This window comes from Microcebus murinus, chromosome 10 (genome assembly GCF_040939455.1).
Source record: "Microcebus murinus isolate Inina chromosome 10, M.murinus_Inina_mat1.0, whole genome shotgun sequence".
NCBI lineage: Eukaryota > Metazoa > Chordata > Mammalia > Primates > Cheirogaleidae > Microcebus > Microcebus murinus.
In genome coordinates this window covers 21,586,094-21,609,786 of record NC_134113.1, presented here as the reverse complement: position 1 = coordinate 21,609,786, position 23,693 = coordinate 21,586,094, and the positions used below count along the sequence as shown (strand labels likewise).

At 40.5% G+C, this 23,693-nt stretch overlaps 1 protein-coding gene across 11 annotated transcripts in view; it reads right to left on the bottom strand.

Moving 5' to 3' along the window:
• Window positions 1-23,693, bottom strand: part of ANKS1B (ankyrin repeat and sterile alpha motif domain containing 1B) — a 1,022,908-nt gene that overhangs the window by 269,072 nt on the left and 730,143 nt on the right. For all 11 annotated transcript variants that reach the window (XM_012787601.3, XM_020287904.2, XM_012787602.3 and 8 more), the window contains one exon: window positions 18,810-18,962. In XM_012787601.3, coding sequence (XP_012643055.1) covers window positions 18,810-18,962 — 153 coding nt within the window. The remainder of the gene's footprint in view (window positions 1-18,809; window positions 18,963-23,693) is intronic.

The following is a 23,693-nucleotide window of genomic DNA, read 5'->3' as shown; positions in this document are numbered from 1 at the left end:
AATTGAGTGCAAATATCTGGGGATAGGCTTGGGCACCCTCACTTTTTAAAACCTCCCAAAGTTATTCTTATGCATAGTGAGGTTTAAAAAGTGACCTAGACTCTCATTACTTAATAGCTGCCTTCTTCAACACCATTCATTTATTCAACCCAATATTCATTAGGCACTTTTTAATGTGGATTTCTTTGTGGAATATATAAGAATGCACAAGACATGCAGATTTATAATTGAGGAGTATTGGTGTACATTTTGTGTAATGTACCATTTATACTGCAGGATGGTACAATCAAATGTCTACAGAGAATTTCTCTCCTGGTCACTCTCCAAAACTCAAACCAATTAAACAAGTAACTTAAATCGTTATTGCTTTACCTCCCTGCATGTGACGTATGTGGGTGTGCATATACCCACATGCACATACACACACATGCACATACACACACATGCACATACACACGCACACATGCATGCACGCACACACACACAGATGCACACACATACACTCTGCTGGTAATAATCAGAGCAAAATAAGACTCCTATGGTTGACTATCATCAAATTATACTCTTTACAAAGTCGAGAGCTTTTTACTGTATTTCAGATCCCCCCACAGAGTAGAAATCAGTACTTGCTTGTGAGAAATCAGCACTAGCAGAGACTCCTATTAGAATAAACAGCTTGAGCCTCGGAGCTGCCTATGCCCTAGAGAAGCACTTAGGATTGGACATTCCTCCAGCTTCCAGTTATTTGGGAAGACCCTTGGGTACTGAGTCGATAGTGGCAGGTGTGAAACGAAATGACACCAGGGCTGGGGACGGGATCTGGCAGCCTATTAGCAGCTGCTGGGTTAGAGCTACTGCTGTTGCTCATTTAGACATTGACAGACACCTCAGTGGCTAATAGGCCACTGGAGCCCTGCAGTCTCACAAAGCAGCCACAGGAAGAGAGAGCCGCGCTGGTCAGGAAGGCCTTGCGCACAAGAGGGTCAGGGAAGGGAAATGGCAGAGTTTGGAGTCTATAATTGTGAGTCAGCTTGAAAATGGAGTACTTTAATCCAAGGAGTCACAGAGCCATGTAAACATGAAGTCTTATGGATGAAAGACAGGAAGGAAATGAGCTGGAGGAGAAGACGATATTAAGTCGAACATTTAAACACTACGGATGAGATGGGGAGCAAGTTGAGTCCATTCATTCCTACACTGATTGGATATTTATTGACTATCTTCTATGCATTCCAGGTGTTGGGGACACAGAGGTGAGCATTCACTCTTAGGAGGGATCCTGGAGGGATTTAGGGCTATAAAAACAAACAAATAAGTAGCACAGGTACACTCAGGGTAACATGCTAGAAACGAGTGGAGGATGGGCAGAGGCTACTGTAGTAGCTTGGGTGGTGAAGAAGGCCTTGCCCCAGGGAGGTGACGTCTGAGCTGAGATGACGTGGAAGGAGAAGATGAACATGAGTGCAAAGTGATCCAGGCAGGGGGAACAGCAGCAATAATGGCCCGAGGTAGGAACATCTTTGCAGTTTGCAAAGCATCAGATGATACCCAGTCCGGAATCAGAGCAAGGGCATGTCAGGAGGAAGTGGAAAAGGTAGCCGGGTGACAGAAAGCGAGTGGCCAAGGCTGGGCTTCTGCAAGGGTGACGTTTCAGGTCCTTCTGTTCCATTCTGAAAGGGACGGAGGGCCCCTGGGTGAGCTGCCCAGGACCCATCCTGACCCAGACAGCCTGTCTGTGTCTGACAGCAGTCCTCCCACCCTCCCAGCTGCGACGGCTTCCTGAGTTGGCTTGGCTTTGAGTATTCCCATCACACAGGCCTGCTCCTCCCTCCTTTCCCTGGGCTGATTTTGATAGTTCCTCTACCTGCACAGTGATTTCAAAGCAGGAGATACATGAAGGACTGCAGCGGCATCAGTCAGTGATGTCAACACCTGACAGCTACAAGACCGAAAAAAGTCAGATTCCCGAAGTGGCTTCATTTATATTGCCATATCCTGACAGAATCTGAGGTCTCTCTTGGTATAGGAACACAATGTCATCTTATATCTATGGCAATGAACAAGAACAGGGGATTATTTTCCTAAGCAAAAAGAAAATATTAACTCCAGACCTAAACTCTGTTTTATTCATTTGTGTGCTCCCACAATGCCTTGCCTTGCTTATACTGTATCTCATTGATTCTAAAACACACGCTCTTTCCTCATTTTACCACCTCTGAAATGGCAATGGCCTCTTACAATGGCAATGGCACCCTACAATTGTGGTGTCTCACAATTGCTGTGCTGTGAACACACACACTTGGTCAGAGCTGTTTATGTGTTGAGTGTAATTGGCGTTTAAACTGTGTCTGAAATGATTACATTATACTTTAGCATTCATAGCCATTCGGCACTTAGAAAGGTACAAATAGAGCAGGGAGAGGGTAATTTGATATTATCAACAATGGAGAAGAGACTGCAATTCCAAATTTTCTTTAAAAGCAAGTAACCTTGTGCGTCATGAGACTGAAGGAAGGAAGGATCTGCAAATACATGAAGCCGTACCATGCTTTGTCACCGTGATCCATGAAAAAGATTGCACACTACATGCCAAGGAACTCAGCAAAGGCAGGAGACATTGACGAAGCACGAAATAGATCTTCTAAATGAAGGAAATGTTAACGCTGTGTGAGGCTGTTGTGATGGGTTTCTGTGTTGGACAGAATCACCATAAGGCTCTGTGTCATAGTTTAATTGGCAGCATTTTTTTTTTCTCTTTTTAAGGAAGGCATAAAGTAACGATGCATCTTATCATAGATGGTATTTATAGATTCCGTGAAAGAGTGGAACGGAGTGGATGTTTTTGTCTTTAGATGTCTAGGGCTGTGCAAATACTAGACCCCACTTATCACATTGCATTCAAAGCATCTCTGCAGGCCACTGAGATGCAACCCAAGATCTGTCCCCTTGAAAACTTACAGTCCCCATTGTGTCTCCAGCCAAGATAAGCTGAACCAAACATTCGTAGGCCAACTGCATATCCTTGGTTAGCGAGCTGAATTGAGTCAAAAGTGTCTATGGAGCACAGGCAGACGATTGTGAAATAAATGGACTTGATGAAAAATAAGATAATTTTGCTCAGGCAATGATTTTAAATTTGGTTTAAGGAGGTCATTGTGTTTTAATGTCTGACTTTGAAAAACAGGACTAAAGTCTCTGTGGCTTTTTCCTTTAAGATGCTGTCGATTCCATGTGAGAAAGCTGATTGAGAGGGGAGTCAGCTGGAAACAGATAAAATAATTCACACCCCTGCGGTGGGCAAGTTGTCAATCACTATGTGTGAAGCCTGTACCATTTCTTTTTCTTTTTTTTTTTTTATGGGTCCACAGACATTCTCTTATATCTACTCAAGGATACTGTCTTAAAGGTGTAGTTAAAGTTCCTTGACAAATAGCCAGTCGATAGCTGAGGATGTGTCGCCCCGTGTGTGGTGGGACAGAAAGGGCACACCTCTATGCCCCCAGCCCCAGGCTGACTGCTTGTTGTAATAGCAGGTTGCAAAGAGAAAAAGCTCCTGCATGGAAAGATAGCTTTTAGGTAGGGTGCAGAATGAGGAAATGTTTTTTGGCCACACTTCGGTTTTTCTCAGCCTTGGATAGGAATGACAGTCAGTAGCATCATTCGTTTCAAATGCAAAGAAAAGGTGCGATGCTACATACTCCTATAGATAATTGCTTTTAGACATTTCTACTAGAAACATGTGATAAGTAGCCCATTTACCATGCACAAATGGAACTCTTGATTTCTGCCCCTGAATTTTCCCTCAGGCCAAACCTCAGGCCAAAAACATTTGACTTATCCTTAATGCCTTTTATTTCTTTTGCAATCAATACCTAATGCGTCAGCTCTGTCTGCATTGCAAATCCTGACTCAGATTTTCTCACCTTCTTTACCACAATCACTTTAGTACAAGGTACCATCATCTCTTGCCCCGACTACTGGGACAGTGTCTCAGCTAGATTTCCACCCTCTGACCCCTGCATCTGTTCTTCCCATAGTGGCCAAAGTGAGCCTTTAAAGTGTAAACCAAACCATGTCTGTCCTACTCTGATGGCTCGTGCTCACACTTAGGATACTGTTCAATCCCTCTCCCTGGCTCACATTAACTGGTGCGGGACATTTGCACATGCTGTTCCCTCCGCCTGGAATGCTGATCTCTGCAGGGCTTTATTCAAACCTTTCATTCAGATCTCTGCCCATACGTTTCCAGTCACCTTCCTTAAAAGCTGGTCACTTTCTGTCCCCTTACCCTGCTTTACGTTTCTTCATAGTACGTACCGCTGCCTGATGTCATGTTAGACTTATCTGTCACCTGCTCACTGTCTGGGTCCCTTTCTAGAACGTAGTAAGCTCCATGAGAGCGGGAACTTTGTCGGTTTTGTTTTGCTTTCCACTGCATTTCTAGAGCCTAAAGCAATGTCTGGTGTTTGATAAATATTTTCATGTAATATAAATACTGCGTGTGCTTCTTCTTATGTCACGTTCCCAGTTGACACTGTCTAGGCACACGAGGCCCTCACCAGAGGTCATAGAGTGCGGCCTGCCTTTCAATGTAAGCATTCTGCCCCACACGCCCGGCACGGCCAGCGACAGCACACCCAGAGGCGGCAATGGGATGGTGTGCCGGTCACATGTGGTTGCCCTTCCTGGTCCCCCACCGTCCAGTAGGTGAAGTTCGCCTCTGCTGACCTTGCCTCCTGGGGCTCAACCAACTCCAGTGCAGCCCCTTCTCCACTCTGCCGTCTTACAGCCCACCCCAGCCTGCTCCTCTCCCTCTGCTGCTGCTTTGTATTTCTAAATTTGTTCTAAACTTCTCCCCTTTCCCCTTCTCTTTTGTTTTGTTTTGTTTTGTTTTGTTTTTGAGAGAGAGTCTCACTCTGTTGCCCGGGCTAGAGTGCTGTGGCATCAGCCTAGCTCACAGCAACCTCAAACTCCTGGGCTCAAGCAATCCTCCTGCCTGGGACTATAGGCATGCACCACCATGCCTGGCTAATTTTATATACATATTTTTAGTTGGCCAATTAATTTCTTTCTATTTTTAGTAGAGACGGGGTCTCGCTCTTGCTCAGGCTGGTTTTGAACTCCTGACCCTGAGCCATCCATCCTCCTCAGCCTCCCAGAGTGCTAGGATTATAGGCGTGAGGTACCACGCCCAGCCTCCCCCTTCTCTTCATTCAAAGCAGCAAATCCTGCCCTTCTTGGGGAAGTTACATGTCAGCTGATGATCTGATCACAGTAGTGCACAGGAATTGAGAATGACTAATGGGTTTTGTTCTCTCAGGTGCTGTTTGCACTGTAACTTGCATTTTCTGCTGCAGTCAGTCACGAGGAGATACATGTGAGGGGATGATCTATTTCTCTATTTATTTTGGGGGGACTGCAGGAGGAGGATACTACCTGGGCTCTGCTGACTTACTTTGAGCCTTTCTAACTCACCCTGCCTCTCAGACTTCCAAGGACCAAAGCATGCAGTAGGTCAGGGCACGGGCTTCTCTTCCTCAGTACAATTTCTGAAGGGAAGTCGGTATTTCATTGTTGACATTTGGGAAGTAGGAAAAGAGGCACCCTCTCTCTGTTTTCTGTTTTTTTCTCCCTATCTCTCTGCATGTGTGTGTGTGTGTGTGTGTGTGTGTGTGTGTGTATGTATAGTGGGTCACCTGTATCAGCACACCACACAAATTGCATCTGTGCTCATCTTGAGCAATGTGTGTTATCCAGCGGCTGCCCTGAGGAAGAAATGGAACTACCTGAGGCAGCCACCATGGCAGACACAGTTGGAAAACTTCTCTGTAGCGTGAGAATATGAAGGAAGAGGCTATAGATATTCATTCTTTTGTTAGCGATATCAAGACCAGGTTTCATGACCAGCCTAGTGCAACTCCTTTCATGGTACGAGACACTCATGAATATAAAATATCAGGGACTGGTGGCTTTTCTCGCCTAAACTCAACCGGTTGTCTTCAGACACTTCTTCATCTGTAAAATGGGAATGGCCACAGTGCACCCCTCATAGGGTTCAGGTGAGAGGAATATGTCAGGGTAAGTCAGGCACTTAGAACACTCTCTCGCACGTTAGTGTCCTTAGGTCAATCGGCACATTAGTGTCCTTAGGTCAATCGGCAAATTTATCTGCCACCTCTGGTGTGCCAGGCACTGTGCTAGGAGCTGGGGTTACAGGAGTGAGCAAAATAATCTATGCTCTGGTGGGGCAGACAGTGGTTAATAATCATGACAGCAAAGGCACGGCCAGGGTCCAAATCCCCGCAGTCTAGCTCAGAGCCCCCCGTCTCTGCCGCAATGCCATAGCATCTCTCCTTCACTGAGAGAAAGAGAGGAAAGCCAATGACACGCTTGAGATGATGGGTGACCTGAGAGCCTGGACCTCAGGAATGAAGCCATAGGCCTGACTTGACAGCCAGCCTACCTGAAGGTGCTCGCTGAAACCCATCCAAGAACACAGCATTGGGCAAAGAGGTCTGAAGACAAGGTCTCGAGCAAGACTGAGTGACAATGAAGGGGCAGAAGGATGAGAAGGTGCTGAAACTCCCATCAGTGTTATTATTACTACTATGCTCTGTGCCTGTCTAGAGGAGTCAACTAACATAAGGAACCAATTTCAATTAAAAAATGTTTTTTTCATACCCACTCTGGGAAGAGTCCATGGGCAACAAATATTTGAGCAAGGCATGAAAATGATTCCCTGTTAGACAAATACTTTAAAGTTTAATTTTCTAAAATAATTTGGTTTGATGATCAATGAATTCAACAATTTTTCAGCTTTTTATAGATCTAGCAATCCCATGATCATGCAGTGTGTTTATCATCTTAGTTATTATGCTCTAGTTACTGAAAGTTGGTTGGGATTCCTGTCCCTAAATTTTCCATACATTTAAACTCCCTTGTAGGTCCTTTATATATAGGTCCTTTTTTTCCCCCTGTGGGCCCCCATTAATCATCTTAGATTTTCTGAGATGGGTTTGATTTCACATATTATGATTAGGGGCTTAAAAGAATGATAATACCAACCATGATTCTAAAATTCTATCTTTTCTCTAATCAAAACCTCTGTGGAGGATTGTTAGCATATGTGGTCCCAATTCTTCATCCTTCCCTGTGTCTTAGCCATTTACTGTGTGAATTTGCATTTTTCCTGTCAAGAGGTGAACTGTATCCTCCCCTCCCAAGTTGACACCGAGTTTCCCACGTAGCTTCCTTTGGCCAAGTGTTAGCAGATACGATGCAACTAGAGGTTTAAAAAAGTGCTTGCACATTTTTGTTTCTCTTTGTCTTTGCCATAAGGACATGGGACAGCATGCTAGAGGATGGGGCACATGGGTCCCAGTTGTCTCAGATGAGACCATCCCAGATCGGTCAACTCTCATCCCCCAGCAGACGGGAGCCAACTGCCAGATATGAGGGAACCAGTTGCAATCAGAAGAAATTTCCACCCAAGCCCAGCCTAAATCGCTGCCCCACAGACTATGAGTTGGGCTAAATAAATGCTTACTGCTTTAAGCCACTGCACTTTCAGACAGTTTGTTATATAGCATTGTTGTGGCAGTGGGTAAATGATAATGCTTCCCATAAATCTTAGGGACTTGAAAGCTGCCTCTCTAGTTGGCCTCCTTTAAACAAAAATCGAGTGCTTTCTATTTGCAAAGCATTGTGCAAAATGCTTTATTAGATTATTTTATTGAATCCTGACCACATTATTATCTAGAAGATAGATAATGTTATTATCTGAATTTCAGAGGCAAGGAATTGAAGCTTACAGAAGGTTAAGTGACTTGCCCAAGGTAGAATCGCAACTGTAAGAGATATAGCTGGGATTTAAACCCTGGAAGACTGCTTTCAGCACCTGTGCTTTTAACCACTGCTGCTTGCACCATCTACTCTACTGGTTCCTCCCTCCACCTGTTCTGCTTTCCACCCCCACCTCTGTTATGGCACCTCTTGAACCGGGGAACTGAGTGGCTAGTGAAGAGTCAGAGAACAGCCTTTATTACTCTGGCAGGCTCTGCACAGCAAGTGTTACAGCTCTTTTCTCATCTTCTGATCTTCTGACTCACCCCTTCCTTATTCTCCTCCTGCTTTTATACCATTGGTAGGACTCAAAAAGCATCCAATCAGCAACAAGCTTTAACATCCAATCAGCAACAAGCTCTAACATCCAGTCAACAACAAGCTTTAACATCCAATGGGTAACAGTGGGATTCAAAAGTACCCAATCAGGATGACGCAGCCAGCGCAGCCGGAGTGCAGGGCCCCAGCAGCGTGCCCTCCAACCCGCGCCGTGCAGGGCTGGCCCACGGGGATGCGGAGCGACTGGAAGGTGGCAAGCGGCCACTTCCCCATGCCTGATGTTTTCCCCCAGTCAGAAAAAGACCCTGTGTTCCAATTTGGGATGTAGATACCACTTTTATATTTGGGTTACCTCTAATATTTCTTTTCTTACAGTTTGTATAGATGGCTATCTTCCTCATTAGTCTGGAAATTCTTTTAAGGATAAGGACCATAAAATATGTATCATATTCTTTTCTCATAGCTACCATGCAGTATGTGTGTGTGTATACATACATATATATATACACACACATATATATCCTATATAGATCTTATTCATGTGTTAAGAAATCTATAAAAACAACCTACAAAAAGGTAAGAAACGGTCTACCAAGGAATATATACACCTTTAAAAGGGCACTGTTATTCAAATTAATCCAGCTGATGCCATGCACAGTACAGAATTTTTTCCATTTTGCTAAACAGTTTTAGCTATTTAGTGTTTGAATTTGGTGTTTGCTGAAGGTTCAACAAAAATAAAACTCTCCTGACTCATTATTTATTAGATTAGTTATAGAAGCAGGGATTAATATAAAACTGGCACTGAATAATTTCTGTTCTGCGGTCAGTTTCTGCAGTTAAGAAATTGCCTTATGGTTTAGTAGAGTAACTTGCCCTGTACTTTAGGTATGCTGCCACCAGGTGGCGGCAGGATGCCAGGCATAAAGTCTGTACAGTAATGAATTCATGTGCTTTCTGAGGTTTTTTTTCCCTTAAGTACAAAAAGAATTTGAGACCACAGATTTCCAATTTAACATAATATATCTCTTTACTAAAATAGCTAAACTTAAATGCTAAGGCATCCTTAAAATCTTTAAAACAGATATAAATCCTAAGCTACAAAATCATCTACCTCAATACTATTTATCTTTCCCAGCTTCCTTCTAATCATTGCCATAGTGTCTTATCCACCTACGCTGATAATAGTGTTAACTCTGAATTATTTACTCTGAATCTTTATTTGTCAATCTTGCCACGGCAGCCTCTATGTCAGGTTTCAAAATTCTTAATAGTTTTCCTCTGAGAAAAAGACTTCTGTGGCATCCATTTCATCTCAGACAGTAGAAGCTCATCTTTCTAGCATGATCTTGGATCTTCCCTTAAGTAAGACCAGAAATATTTCTCCCCCAGAGTAGCATGAATAGTGTTTATTTGCATTTCATGTATGTATTTGAATTTATGGAGGACTTTTTTATTTTCTACACTATAGGATAATTTATTAGACTATTTCTCCTCCCAAAGCTCTTAGACACACAGAGGCAGCTTACTCTAATAGTAATGTAGCTGGATTTCTTTAGCAACAGGCTCTTCCCTAAATATATCAAGAAAAGACTTCTTTTAATAACAAAAATCTTCATGCCACATTAGAAATCTGAGCAAAATACAGAAAACAACTGATTTTGTGATAATGGATGGTGATATATATTTAAAAGGAGCAGTTTGAGTGAAAAGGAAACGCTGAGCTACTTCAAAAAGCAGTCAGAAGTTCCCACACTTATAGGGCACATCAAGCTGAAACTTTGCAACAGATTCTAGAAGGGTTTAAGATTTACAGATGAGGACTTGAGAATGAATGCATCCCTAACCACTGAGCCACCGCCCTGCTGTGTCTCAAGGTCCTCTCATTCAAGACCAAGGAGGGCTGGGGGGTTGAGGGTCAAGGGTCAATGTTGATGCAGTTCAGGAAGGAAGACACTAGCAATTCTGTACTTGAGCACTGTCAGAAAAAAAAAAAAAAAGGAGAAATGTTCAGTTTCATCCTGAATGTTGCTACACAAACCTCAGAGAGTCTCTTCCTCTCATGTTCACCACGTCCACGAGTGGAAAGATTTTGAGCAGGACTAAGCCATGAGGGATGAGGGTTTGGACAAGGCTGGTAGGAAAAGATAATGATACCTGTTGGGAAAATCGGGAGGCTAGAAGGGGTTGGAGTGCGGGAGGTCAGAATTTGAGTAGTAATTCCTGGAGACTGGAGTTAGCACATCAAACTATCCACGGGCCCATGGGGGAGAGAAGCAAATGGCCACTAAGCTGAGAAAGTCCCCTCCAGTGGACCAGCTCCCAGCCTAGCTCTGGAGGAGGGATCTGGGAGGTCAGCAAGAAAGACACAGAGGCAAAAGAAAATTGAAATAGGGAGAGAAGAGACAGGGAAGGATAACAAAAGAGCTCTCATCGGATTTTAAGTCTCACAAGAAACCTATGAAGCCAGCAGGGCAGATATTATTATCTTCTATTTACAAATGAGAAAGACTGAGTCCCAAAAAAGGTAGTTGACTTTTTTAAGGTCATGTACTGAGTGGTGGATATAGGATTCAAAGTCCAGTGACCTGATTCTAAGCTAGAGATGAAAGGAGATGGGGGCATTTGAAACTCTGACACACACTGTAGGTCCTACCCTTTGCCTCATAAACACAGAGTCAAGTTTTCAAATAACGGGAGCTTAGCCTTTGAAGGGTCACACCGAAGCAGCGTTAGCCACTGTTGAAAAGCGTTTCTGAAATGTTTTCTATTTGCCCTTGCCTCCGCTAAATACAGACTGTCATTTACCCTCCTCTTGATACGTGAGGTTATAATTATGAAAACTGACTATTTATAGACTTTTAATTCAGGGATAATTTCAGGTTCTATAGAGGCATACAGGTTTTTTCTTTAATTTTTGATTTTATTTTTGCTCCCCACCCAATACTCTCATGGCTGCAAACAGCCATGTAGCAGAACCAGTGGGCTCAGCACCTTTCTCCCTCACAGTAGGCTCTTTCTTCTTCAGCGTGTCAGCTTCTGGCCCCTGTCTACTTCTTCTGATCATGTCATTTCCCTGATTTAAAACCTTGAATGGCTCCCCTCTAACCACACTGGTTGCAGTGGTTTTCAACCCAGGCTGCACATGACCATCACTTGGGGAGCTTTTAAGAACCCCTGATGCCCAGCTGCCACCACCAAAGATATCAATTGTTTAGGTATGGGGCCCTCGCCCGCAGGGAGTAATGTAAACATCACGGACTTCTGCTTCTGGTCAAGTTGGAATAACAGGAACTGGGTTTATCTTCCTACCTGAAATCTAGAAAACCCGGTTTTTAAGATATTGGACAGTGGAGTACTAGAGTAGAGAGAGTTCTGATCTGTCATTTGAGGAAAATATCCAAGGCTAGATAAAAATCACCTGAAAAGATTAGTGGAACTAATACTTAGAGCTCAAGCAGGGCTGGTAATAGTTTACAGACTGGAAAGCCTTGAAGTTCAAAGGGCATGGGTCAAGTACTCAGAAGCATCTTGCCTTAGCGGTGGGAAAGTATTGGCAATAGAATAAACAATGCTCTGGCCTCGCCTAACATACCTTAAAAGGGAGACATGAAAGGATCAAAGTGTATCCAAAGAACTTCCCTGTGTCCCAGAACAACACTCAAGAATATTTATAAAAATATAAAAATATCCAGAACCCAATAAGGTAGAAATTCATAATGTCTGGCATGCAATGAAAACTACCAGGCATGCAAAGAACAATAAGGAAAAAAACCAATCAATCAAAACTAAACCCAAACTGACACAGGTGTTACAATTAGAAGACAAGAACATTAAAACAGTTATTATAACTGTATTCCATATGTTCAGAGAGTTAGAGGAAAGATTGAGCAGGTTAAATAGAGACACAGAAAATATAAGAAAGACCCAACTCTAACTTATATAGATGAAAACTATAATCTCTGAGATGAAAAATACACTGGATGGTAATGATGGCAGATTAGCTATTACAAGAAGAAAAGATTAGTGAACTTGAAGACATATAGCAAGACCCCTTCTCTCCCAATGAGTCACAGAGAGAAAAAAGATTGAAAAGAATGAATATGACATTGATGAGCTGTGGTCCAACTTTAAAGACTCTAACATTTATGTATTTGGACTTTCCAAAGGAAAGGAGAGAGAATGGGGGGAACAGAAAACAATCTTTAAGAAATAGTGACCAAAAATTTTCCAAAGTTGATGAAAACTATAAATCTCATGTTTAAGAAGCTCATAAAAACTTTAAACACAGGAACAAGAACAAAACTACATCAATGTATATCGAAATCACATTGGCAAAATCCAGCAAACAGGAGAACTCTTTAAGTGCAACCAGAGGAGGGGGGGATAGACACATTATATACAGAGGAACAACAATAAAATGGAACCCTGTTTCTGGTCAGAAACAATGCAGGAGAGAGGATGGCGGATTAACATCTTTAAAGCACTGCTATTCTAGAATTCTATACCCAGCAAAAATATGTTTCAAAATGAAGGCGAAATAAAATCTTTTTCAGACATACAAAAGCTGAAATAATTTACTACCAGCAGCCTTGCACTATGAAAAAATGCTAAAGGAAGTCCTTCAGGTAGAAGGAAAATGACACCAGCTGGAAATATGGCTCTACACGAAGGAATGAAGAGCTGTGTTGGCGTCAAGGGTGTGTGACACCTGTGTGATAGTTGTACAGGGTCCTGCACTGAGAAGGGCCCTGTGTGTGGTTGAATGTTCTGTGGTCACTGTCTTAAAAAGTTTAATAAGTTTTGAACAAGGGGCCCCACATTTTGATTTTGTCTTGAACTCCCAAATGATATAGCTGGTCCTGATGGAAAATACTTTGTAGTCTGCAGGGGTGGAGGCAGAGGCGGGAATGCTGAGCTTGGATCTAAGAATCCAGGTCATATATTAGGCATGTCATGGGGAAAGGGTGGAGGTGACTTCTTCAGAGGAAATTTGGAATGCTTTTATTTTAATCAGGAGAAGGATGAATGAAATCCACGTGTGGAAAACAACCAACAGATGTCTGCTAAAACAAAAAATTTTTAAGGTAGAAATTTCTGGATAATCAGAACACTATTTTCCTATTTTACCACAGAGATAGGTCAGAAATGGCTGTAATCAGACGATTTCAGTTCTTCATGAAGTTCATTTGTTGCTGAACACTCAAGACTGTCTCTCCACGCCACAGTGCCTTGTTTATTTTCATTGCGTATGTGTGTGTGTGTGCATGTGTGTGTTTTACTAATTCCAATATCAACACTTTAATATAAAACATGTTGTATAATTTTTATCCTGAGGCACTGCAAGAATGTAAATTCATTTGAAATCAAAAGAAAAGCTATATTAGTGCCAATGAAGTTTTAAGTGGTTAAGTGCATTTTATTGAAGTATAATTCTATCTCAGTTTAGGTCAAGGCTCCTAAGTTGAGAGTCGTATAATAGACGTGTTTGCAAAATGCACTGAAGGATAGTAGAAATAATAATGCCAGACTTAGCCCATCACCAACCTCCATACCATATATGAAACGGCTAAGAATCACTGAAGAGTGAGTCTTTATTTGGGAGAAGACTGTCCATCTTGTATGAGGAAGGGACAAGGGTACTTTTTCAGAAACTTGGGCCAAGTGAGGGAAGCTTCAAGAGACTCCCTAGAAAAGCCTGAGATTTAGGTGTGGGGGTATGGTGGTAGAGTCCAAGGCCTTTGCCTGAAATATGCCTGATAACGTCCAAAGCTCAGAGATTGTGTCTAGCTGCCCTGAAGGCTTGTAATGAGCCAACTGTACTGCATATGGGCATAAATGAAATACTTAAATCCACAGATAATTTATCAAGTTTGCTCTTCACTTGAATACTCCCACCCAGTCATTTAGTTAAAGCCTTTGGCCTTGATTAAAGTTGTTAATATTTGAAGTGTTGACTGATGGAGCCTCCCTGGTGCGGAAATATGAATATTTCTCATGTATTAATGTCCTGTAGTGAACACATAACCTTTTACTTAAAATAATTGGTTTAGAAGTGGAATTAGAACTTTTATCCTTCTCATTCCTCCCCTGCAATTTGTGAATTTGCTGATTATTTTTCTTGGTTGTGAGCATTAAGTTACAATTTGCCTTTATCCAACATGCAAACCACACACACACACACACACACACACACACACACACACACACTTACACAACATGAAAAAATTTTTAGGGAATAAATTTAATTGCAGTTTTAGCAATGAGGGTAGGGCCGACAGGAGTATGAGTTGATAATACTGATTATATATATATATATAAAATCAAAGCAAGTAATAAGTCTAAATCTGATACTCATAGGATAATATCTCTACAGTATTTAATGCAACCAAAGTTACAATATTAAAGAATGTAAAATTAGAAAGTTTCCTTTGAAAATTATTAGTACATCTCCAAGTGGTTGGATTATTACAAAATTTCCCTGGAAAGGTAGAAATTAAATCAATATTAAATTCAACATTGAAAAAAAAAAAAGGAAAGAAATCTGACAGTCCCTAAATGAAAGAGCGATGTAAATACATTTTCAGCAGCTATTAGGCAAGAAGCAAATGGTCTTCTAATCAATTTACTGTTGTAAAATAATTCTAAATTATTTTCCTGGGACACATGAAATAATTTTCATGAGATACGTATGGGTATTGCTACCTTAGTTATTTTGGTTGTTTCTACCCAAAGGTATTTAAAAAACAAATAAGCATTGTAGTTAAATTTTTAAAAGCTATTCTTCTACTTACAAGCAGATATTTAAGAATGCATTGAAATATGAATTTTATTTTATCCATGAAATGGGTACTTTTATTACTATCAATACCATAGGATATTATAAGTCTGGGCTAGAATTATTTTCTTGGTAAATAATGGTAAGGCCAATGAGAAGAAATTAATCATGTGTTCACTGAAATTCATAAATTACTAAATTAGGCAGTGTTTAAATTTATTTAGTCTTACCCACATCCCTTTAGTAGGCATGCAGAAGTAAAATAAATTAACATTGTCATAATTTCAATACTTTTTTTTGTCTAGAAGATGGATAAGAGGTTATCTGCATTGTTTCTAAGATAGGTATTTTTATTACATAATTAAACCATATACATTTCTATTGTCATAGAACTAAGACAATATATAGCCCTTTTATCTAAAATTTCCCCCATGCATGGCTGTTGAGGTTGGCAATAGCAGTAGAAACTGTTGTTTACACTTGCTAATATCACATGCAAGGTCGTTGTGACCTTCTGAGTTAAAAAGAAATTCACGTACTTATGCATTGTTGACTAGTCTTTAATTCTCTTAACAAGCCTTTGGATGGGACTATAATTCAAACCAGAGGTCCAGCCAGCCAGTAGGAACATTTTGCCTGACAATCTCTCCCAACATATTCATATTTTAACACTGAAATATCGATACAACAATGAGAGTAGTATTAATGATCTTATTTATGATAGTGGCAGACAGAGGAGCAAAACAGAACTATCGATAAAACATCAGCTTCTGAATATGAAGCATAGATTAAAGAATAAAGGAACGATTAATGGCCTATATTTCATTGTCTAAGTGTGGACACACATGGGCCTGTAAAATAGGCAATACTTCATGTCATAAAAGTTTCTCTTTGCTCTATTTCCACTGCTGACAATGCTGATATTAAGATTTCCACTAATCTCTCCCATCCCTGCACTTTGTGTAGCTTCATAACCAACACCTCTTGGCTTGTTCAAATCACCTTGTTTATCAAAGGCAATAATGTACTCCACCAACAAATAGACCTTTGGGAGCTTTTTTCTGAAAGATTAAAATTTCAAATATATATTTGTACTTCTCAAATTACAACTTTGTATAGTTTTCATTTCCTCGTTGAAATACTTTGAATAAATTCATTATACTCACTGAGAATATATTAATTTTTGTCTAATACCAAGCATACAACCGTGTGACACTGAAAGCTGACCCAACACTCTGTAACGATGCTAAAATAATTTATAAGCATATCAGCAGTTCATTTTCTCATCCTCTGTTCTCCTCCCCTCCACCAGTAGACCTCTGTGTCAAACACAGTCTACATTTGCACTTCTCTCTTTACATAGAACAGCAGTTAGTGGAGTAATTTGGTTTCCTTAAAACTAGCCACTCATTACAGTGATTCAGGATGTGAACTTCTCTAAAAGGCTTTGCTCTAAATCAAGGTCACTATACACTCCCTTTAGGCTAGAAAACAAAAAAATTACGGGTTATTAGTATAGGATTATTGAAGCCATATATTAAATATGAAACTACCTCATATTTGGGCACATTTCCTCATTAGTTGGGATAAACAAAAGTCTTGAATTTCAGATTAGTCAAAAGCTTTGTTAACCAAAAGCCACACATTTTGCCTTTTTCTTATTTTAAAACCCAATAAACCCAAACCATCTAATGAACTACCCAGTTCTAGTGAGCATAAAAATTTTATTTTCTGATTTCCAATTCTAAAAGTTCAGATCCATTTTTGTCCATAATTATTAAATCCACTGAGTTAAATGACTTGCAGAGCCTCACCACCAAGCGTGTGAATTTTGCTCATAGAGACATCACAAGGAACTTTAAATTCAGTAAGTTTACTTTAAGGAAAATACACTGGGCTGGTGGTGTACACAGATGGTATGCTCCAGGCCAGAGGAGTTAAGCCTTAAAATCTAAAAGGTAGTGACTATGTTTTCGAATTTAGATGCAATGCTTGTGACAGGCACTTCTTCTTCCTGGATTAAAGTCAGATTGTATTATAGCAAGTGTAGCTAAAGGGAAAATCCTTAAGAGCCAGCACGAGTGGAAAAGACCATTTTTCTGTCTTAAATCAAGGCTGACTGTCCCCATGGGTGGTGGTGGATCAGTCTCTGAGCCCTGGCAGTAAAGATGGGGCCATCACTGTCCCTGCGGTAACCGTAGCTGTCTCCAAGGCCCAATTGCAGTCACTAAGCAAAGATCTCTAGACCACTGGTATCATAAGCACTATAGAAAGTGAGGGTCGGATCCCACATCTTAAACACTAGTTAAGCATATGGATTTTCAGAGACATAGAGCCTCACATTGTCAATGATCCTTGCTTTAAAGAACACGTGTTATAAGAGAGTCCTATTGGAATCCATTCTTTCCAAGGGGGATTACTGCTAATGCCACTCACTCAGGTGAGTGACTCATGTGCTACCTACTGTAGGTATTCTTCAGAGAGGAACAATATTATCCAGAAGATGTTACATAGGGATGTTGGTCAAGCTATAGCACTAACCCGTTAACTGGCATGCAAGTCAGCCTGGAAGCTTGGTTGGTTGATCTATGGAAGATACCCCCTTGAACAAATACCTAAGAGTAGCTACGAGATCCGGGTCAAGCTGTTGGTAGAGAATTGAAACCTCAGGCTGATGCAACGAAAAAGCAGCACAGCTTCAGTTAATTCCATTGCCACACAGACTACAAATGAAAATAACCAGATGTTTTAAGTCGGACAGTGAGTTTCTTCTGAAATAATATCTTTTGTGACAGGATAAGCAAAATGTTAAGGAGAAGTTACTGATGGCAAATTAGAAGCCAAGAATTGTCTATTTACTGTGATTTTTAGATTCAAGAATAATTTCTGTAAGGTATTCTAGAAAAGATATTTTTAAGACAGACTTTTAAAAGCAAAGAATAAGTAGTTACTTATAATTTGAAATAAGTTATGACGTGTAATATGTAGGAACTGGACCTTGGGAGAGAAAGCAGCATAGACAGTAGACCTTTGAACCAGCAGAAATGTGTTTTCTTTACCTTTCAGTTTATGAATGCTTTTCTCCCCCGATCATTAAAATACAAAACTAAAAAAAATTTCTCTAAAAGATTAAAGGGTTTCTTACTGTCACTTTTAAAAAGAAATGTTTACGTGCCAAATATAATTCAAATGCATGATCATTTTATGTTATCTTCTCATTCATTTGTTTATTTATGCCATTAGAAAAACAACAGAAGTAAAAATGAAATGAGAAAAGTATCAAAATAATTTATGTAGATTTAGTTGATCTCTTTGGGCTTGAATATATGGTAACATATGTTGGCCAGTTTTTATAGGAAATCTATGCCAAGTATATGAATAAAACAGAGACAACATAAGATTAGACACCAGCTTTAGAAAATGAAATTTTGATATTACAGCAACTTATTTAGTAAGAACAAAAGTAGTCTCCTCAAGGATGGTGTTTATCTATACAATTAAGGAACAGAGACCAGGAAACATAATAGAGATAGAAAACGAAAAAATGATAATTTAAATCTTCAACAGTGAATATAAGCAAAGATCAGAATGGGAGACTATTTGTTATCACATCCATAACCTACACTGGCAAAATGTCATAAAGAGGAAGAAACACAAAGATTCTTGGAAGGTTTCCTTAGATATTGCAAAATACCCCGAGAGTTCTCTTTATCTCTTAGTTCCCTACATCAAAACTTCAAAAGACAGTGACTCTGCAGCTTGAAAGATAGATATTTAAAACAGAAGGCTTATCTGTGAATCCACGTTGAATGTCCAAACAGTTATAAAAGAAGAAAAAATTACCCACCTGCAACAAAAGCTTCTTTATCAAGGGTTGACTGTGTAAGGAGTCATTAAGAAACCAACTTACATTAATAAGTTCAACCTCCCAGATTTTTTTCAACAGGTCCATCGATGTGTAGCCATTAATGAGAAAGGCTTTGGTGTAGTCTCCCAGTTCGATGGAATCCAGCCATTCAGCTACAGAGGTGGGATGGTAGCCATCGTGACCAATGGGTCTCATCTGTAAGGAAAGAAATCACATTAGGATTAATTTACACTGTTTACCTTGTGTTCCAACAACAGAAGGCATATTTCTTCTTGGAAACTTATCTGATATGAAGCAACAGATCTTCCTGGATAATCAAATAAAGAAAAAGAAAATACTCGATGCATAATTTTAAGCCATTAATAATTTTCATGCTGGATTAGTTTTCAAAAATACACCCAGAAATTTCCAATTTAGCTGCTAAATTAACTCTGTATTTGGAAGATCTAAATGTGTCAAACTTCTATTATAGACATTATTGGCATTCTGTTGGATGGAATTGAAAATGATGTCAGTTGGGTGGCATTAAATTCAATGCTGAAGGCACAAGGACGTGCCCTTCCGAAGCATAGATGATAAGCCTCGTAGGTACAATAGTGAAGCATGTGAAAAATACCGCATGACTTAAACATTCAAAAGGAATTCATGCTTATGCAAGACATGTATTGTAGGTAGTGCAAACATGCTGGAGAAACATACTGCCGGGGTGAACCAGTGAAGAAGAGGCTTTTGGGTGTTTTAGGACCATGTGTTCTGTATCGACTCCACAGTATGTCAGGCATGAATAGAGAGCTGGCTGGCAGACAGCCTCCTATTTTTTGCCAGCTATATACGGATTTTTTTAAAAATACTTTAGAAGAACAAAGAAGTGTGACAGCAACATAATGTTTCTGAGTTTAAATTGGAGTGTGAAAGTAATTTAAGCAAGAGGAACTTCTGGGTTTAAAATTTTGTATGGATTATTCTAGTCTTTTAGCTTTGATTTGAAATTTCAGCTGAATTTGTGGCTGTTGGTTTTTGAAGTGACTCACTTCTAAAACTTGGGCTGCTTTGCCTGCCATACCATCCATCTGATACTTCAGTTATTAAGGACAGCCGGTACCTCATTGACCGGACGTGAGCCTTCACTGAAATTTATGATGGGAACTGCAAAACTGGGCAAAACACAGCATAGATTTTCCTCTTCCTTCAGATTCAAGGAGATAAATACTAATGGAAATCTATATGAGTCTGATTTGTGAGCAGAGAAAAGATTAGCCTGGGTACCAGGGATTCAGATGTTAATCTTAAACATGTTAAGATTTCTGTCACTTTCTGTCGCTCTGCAGAGTTCTCATTTTTGAGATTCTCCTTACTCCTTCATTTTAAAGTTATTTTTCTCCTTTACTCTTTCCTGTTGTTCTACTCCCTAATCTAGTTTCCATTTTGCGGTTTAAACGCCCTCTATTTGAAAGTTACAGTGCAATTCATTATTTGCATTGGAGTCTGAATGGCATCAGACTTTCATATTTCATTTTTACATCAACCGACCCATTTTAGCTACTCATTAAATGTTTGTTCACGTAACACTTAACTCAGTATTTCTTACACAGTAGCTACAAATGTAAATGACAACTTGAGGTTTGCAAAATGAAGTTTAGTGGCATTCACAAATAACTGGATGTGATATATGTGTACAATTGGAGACTAGGACACAAAGAGTAGGCTCGGAGGTATTAAGTACTTTCATATTCTGTAGAGAGTTACAAAAATATTGGGGCTAAATGTATTCTCCAGGACCTATTGAGAGGTGGTTGAACTAACTGCTAACCACACCACTCACTGCAGCCCCATAAAGAAAGAAGGAAGAAAGGGAAAGGAGGAAGGAAGAGAGTATCACTGGAGTTGAAATTAATAGCCTATCAGGGAGGTCTTGCTGTTAGCCCATTGAAGAAGCTGATCACCCCAGCAGTAGACACTGGTGACAAGCTTATGGTGTCCTCGTGACTCCATCTGTGGAAGAGTCAGCTGTCCCACATCAGAGAACTGTGCAATGGGGTTCCCACAGGTTGCCCCCAAGCACTTGCATGTCACTCCTTTGAGGGAACCATCAGTGGCCAACTGCCACACAGAGGTTGTGGATGGTCAGTGTTAGCCAAAGAATCAGGGAACCCACAAGAGGACTGCAAGGCAAATGTATTGATAGTTAAGCATAAATAAGTTTGCCTGTTCCCTCCAATCCCTCCTTCTTGTCCCGATGCCGGATAACTTAGGATCATAAAGGAGAGAGGTGCCAGTGCCTTTGGGGATGCCTAAATTTGGGGTGGGGGACGTGAAGAAAATAAAACTGTAGGCTTAAAATGGATTGGAGCTAAGTTTCCAAAATATTACATGATTGGAAAGCTATTGTATATGTCTGAGATGATATTAAGAAATAGTAAGGAGAGAGTCAGTTGAGCTTGGCTGAAGGCAATGATTGGAAGACAAAAAGCCAACAACCATCACAGCAGTATCTCACAGAATGCAGACTGCTCAGTGGTCTGATTATTCTTGTAAGGCAAGTTCTCCCAGACCAACCTTAAAGAAGTGAGAGGGAGGGAAATATATGGCGGGGGGAGGACGGACAGGGGCAGGGAAGAGCAAGACTGAAGACCCTGGAAACGGGTATGCTGATTTGTGCAGGGGCAGTAGTCATCCATCCATCCATGCATTCAGTAAGTATTTAATCGGTGCCTATCCTGATGAATGCTGTGGCAATAGTAGAGAACAAAAGAGTCATAGTCTCTCCCTCATGGAAATTATAACTCTTAATTAAAATATATGAACAGATGACCAATAAATCATGAAGGCTCTGCACACCTGAAGAGAGGAAACCATTAGAGCCGAATGAAGTTACAAAATTAACTTGACGCATATTTAACGATATGCAGAATGGTTACTGTGCTGCACAATAATTTCTTCCAAAGCAATTCTCCCATCTGTTCCTTTATTTCTGTTCCTACTGCCACTCCCCTGTTTAGGTTCTTGTTAGTGCTTACAAAAACGAATGCAATAGTCTTCCACATGGCCTCACACCTTTGGTCTAGCTTGTATCTTGCTACTACACGAGTCTTCCTAAAAGCCAGACTCTGAAGTCAGCCCTTGTGTAAAACCGTGTAGTGGCTCCTCCTTGAGAGAAGTCCAAATGTCCTATTCCAGCATTCAAGGCGAATTGAGATCAGCCTAATCTACTATGTTGCTATGTGTACCCAATAAATGCGATTAGACACACGTATGCCCAAACAGTACAGTAAATTGCTAGCCATTCCTTGAACATGAACTGTACAAGACCCAGTTGTATCTTTGCTAATAGAATTTTCCATGCTTGGAATGCTTTTGCCCCTATTTCTGGAGTGATTTCTCCAGGACTTCCTTCTTTTCTTGAGCTCTGAGAAACAAATTTCTGAACATTTGTGGGACATCTCACGCAAATGTATCGGTATCATCAACATAAGTAAAAAAAAAAATGTATCTTCAGCTCAAAAACTAGCTTTCCCACTCTGTTTCCCATCTCAGTTAATGAAGGACCTATCACTCCCTCGCCCACACAGAAGCTTAAGAGTTATCTGACTTTCCTCTTTCTGTTTACCATCATATCTAATTAGGACAGCAAGTCCTATAAATTTGATTTCTAAGATGTCTCTCAGTTCAGTTCCCTTCTTCCAAAATGGACTTTGGACTCTGACAACCCTAGCAGAGCTACTTCTTTGTTGGGTTATCCTTGGCAAGTTACATACCTCTTTGAGCCTCAGTTTCATCTTTTCTGAAATAAGCATAATAATACCAACCCGCAAGTGTTGTTGTAGGGATTATATGATATAGGATATATCAATTGCCTAGCACAGTGCTCTGAATATAATAGCTATTCAATGACTCTTAGTTTTCTTCCCTCTCCACTGCCCTAAATTAGAGCCCTGCACAGTTAGAGCATTTAGAATTGCATAATATTCTGCCCTGGGCTCCTAATCTTTTCAACTTCCAGTCAAAGCACTCCTCTCCTCTCTCATCTCTTCCTCCTACCCTTACTCCCTCCCTTCTTTATCTTGTTTTAGAAAGAGTTTATGTCTGCTAACATCTTTTCTCCCTTTCCTCTTCAGCTGACAGTTATTTTTCAAAAACAAGGTCCAACGAGGTCACTGAAGTATTAATAGATTGAGTTGTTTCCAATTCTTTGTTCTCTCCCTGCATTAGAATTATGCCTCTGTGCCCTTTGCCACGGAATCTACCACGTATCTCACCGTGGCTAGAGTTGCTTCCCAGTCCCATCGATGTTGGCCCGTGAGATGGGCAGAAGTGTCAGCGTGCAGGTTTACAGACGAGGCCTCTGTGTTTCTGTGGCCCACGAATCCTTTTGTGTTCTTAGGCTCTACTGTAAGAATGGCAAGTGCTGAGTCGTTGCCTAACTGCTGGTTCTAGGAGAAAAATAAAGACTCGACCCCAAATTTAACCCAAAGAGTTAAAGCTTGGAGTTTGCCCTAGCTCCATGGGGCTGAGGAAAGTCCAGTTGAAGTTAGCTGAACCACTGCTGACCCGCAGACCCATAAGTAAGAAAAATGGTTTTTGTCGTTGCCATAAACTACTGACATTTTCATATACAGGGAAAAATTGAATAGAGTCATTCCTCATTTCAAAACCCTTGGTGTTTATCCGCTGTGCCTATAGATATAACCTAAAGTCTTTAATCTATGAATCCATTGGGAAATGCATCTCTATGAGACTGAGAAAGATTAGGGATGCTGAGCTGAGTCAACACTAACGTCCTTCCCAAGCTACCTTAGTGTCACGTACAAACATCTATGTCCTGCATCTTTATTGATCCTAAACTGAGTAATTCTTTACTGTATGAGTCTGATTGCTGGGGCATAATCCATTGCATACCTAATATACCTCCATATATTTTTGCTCATG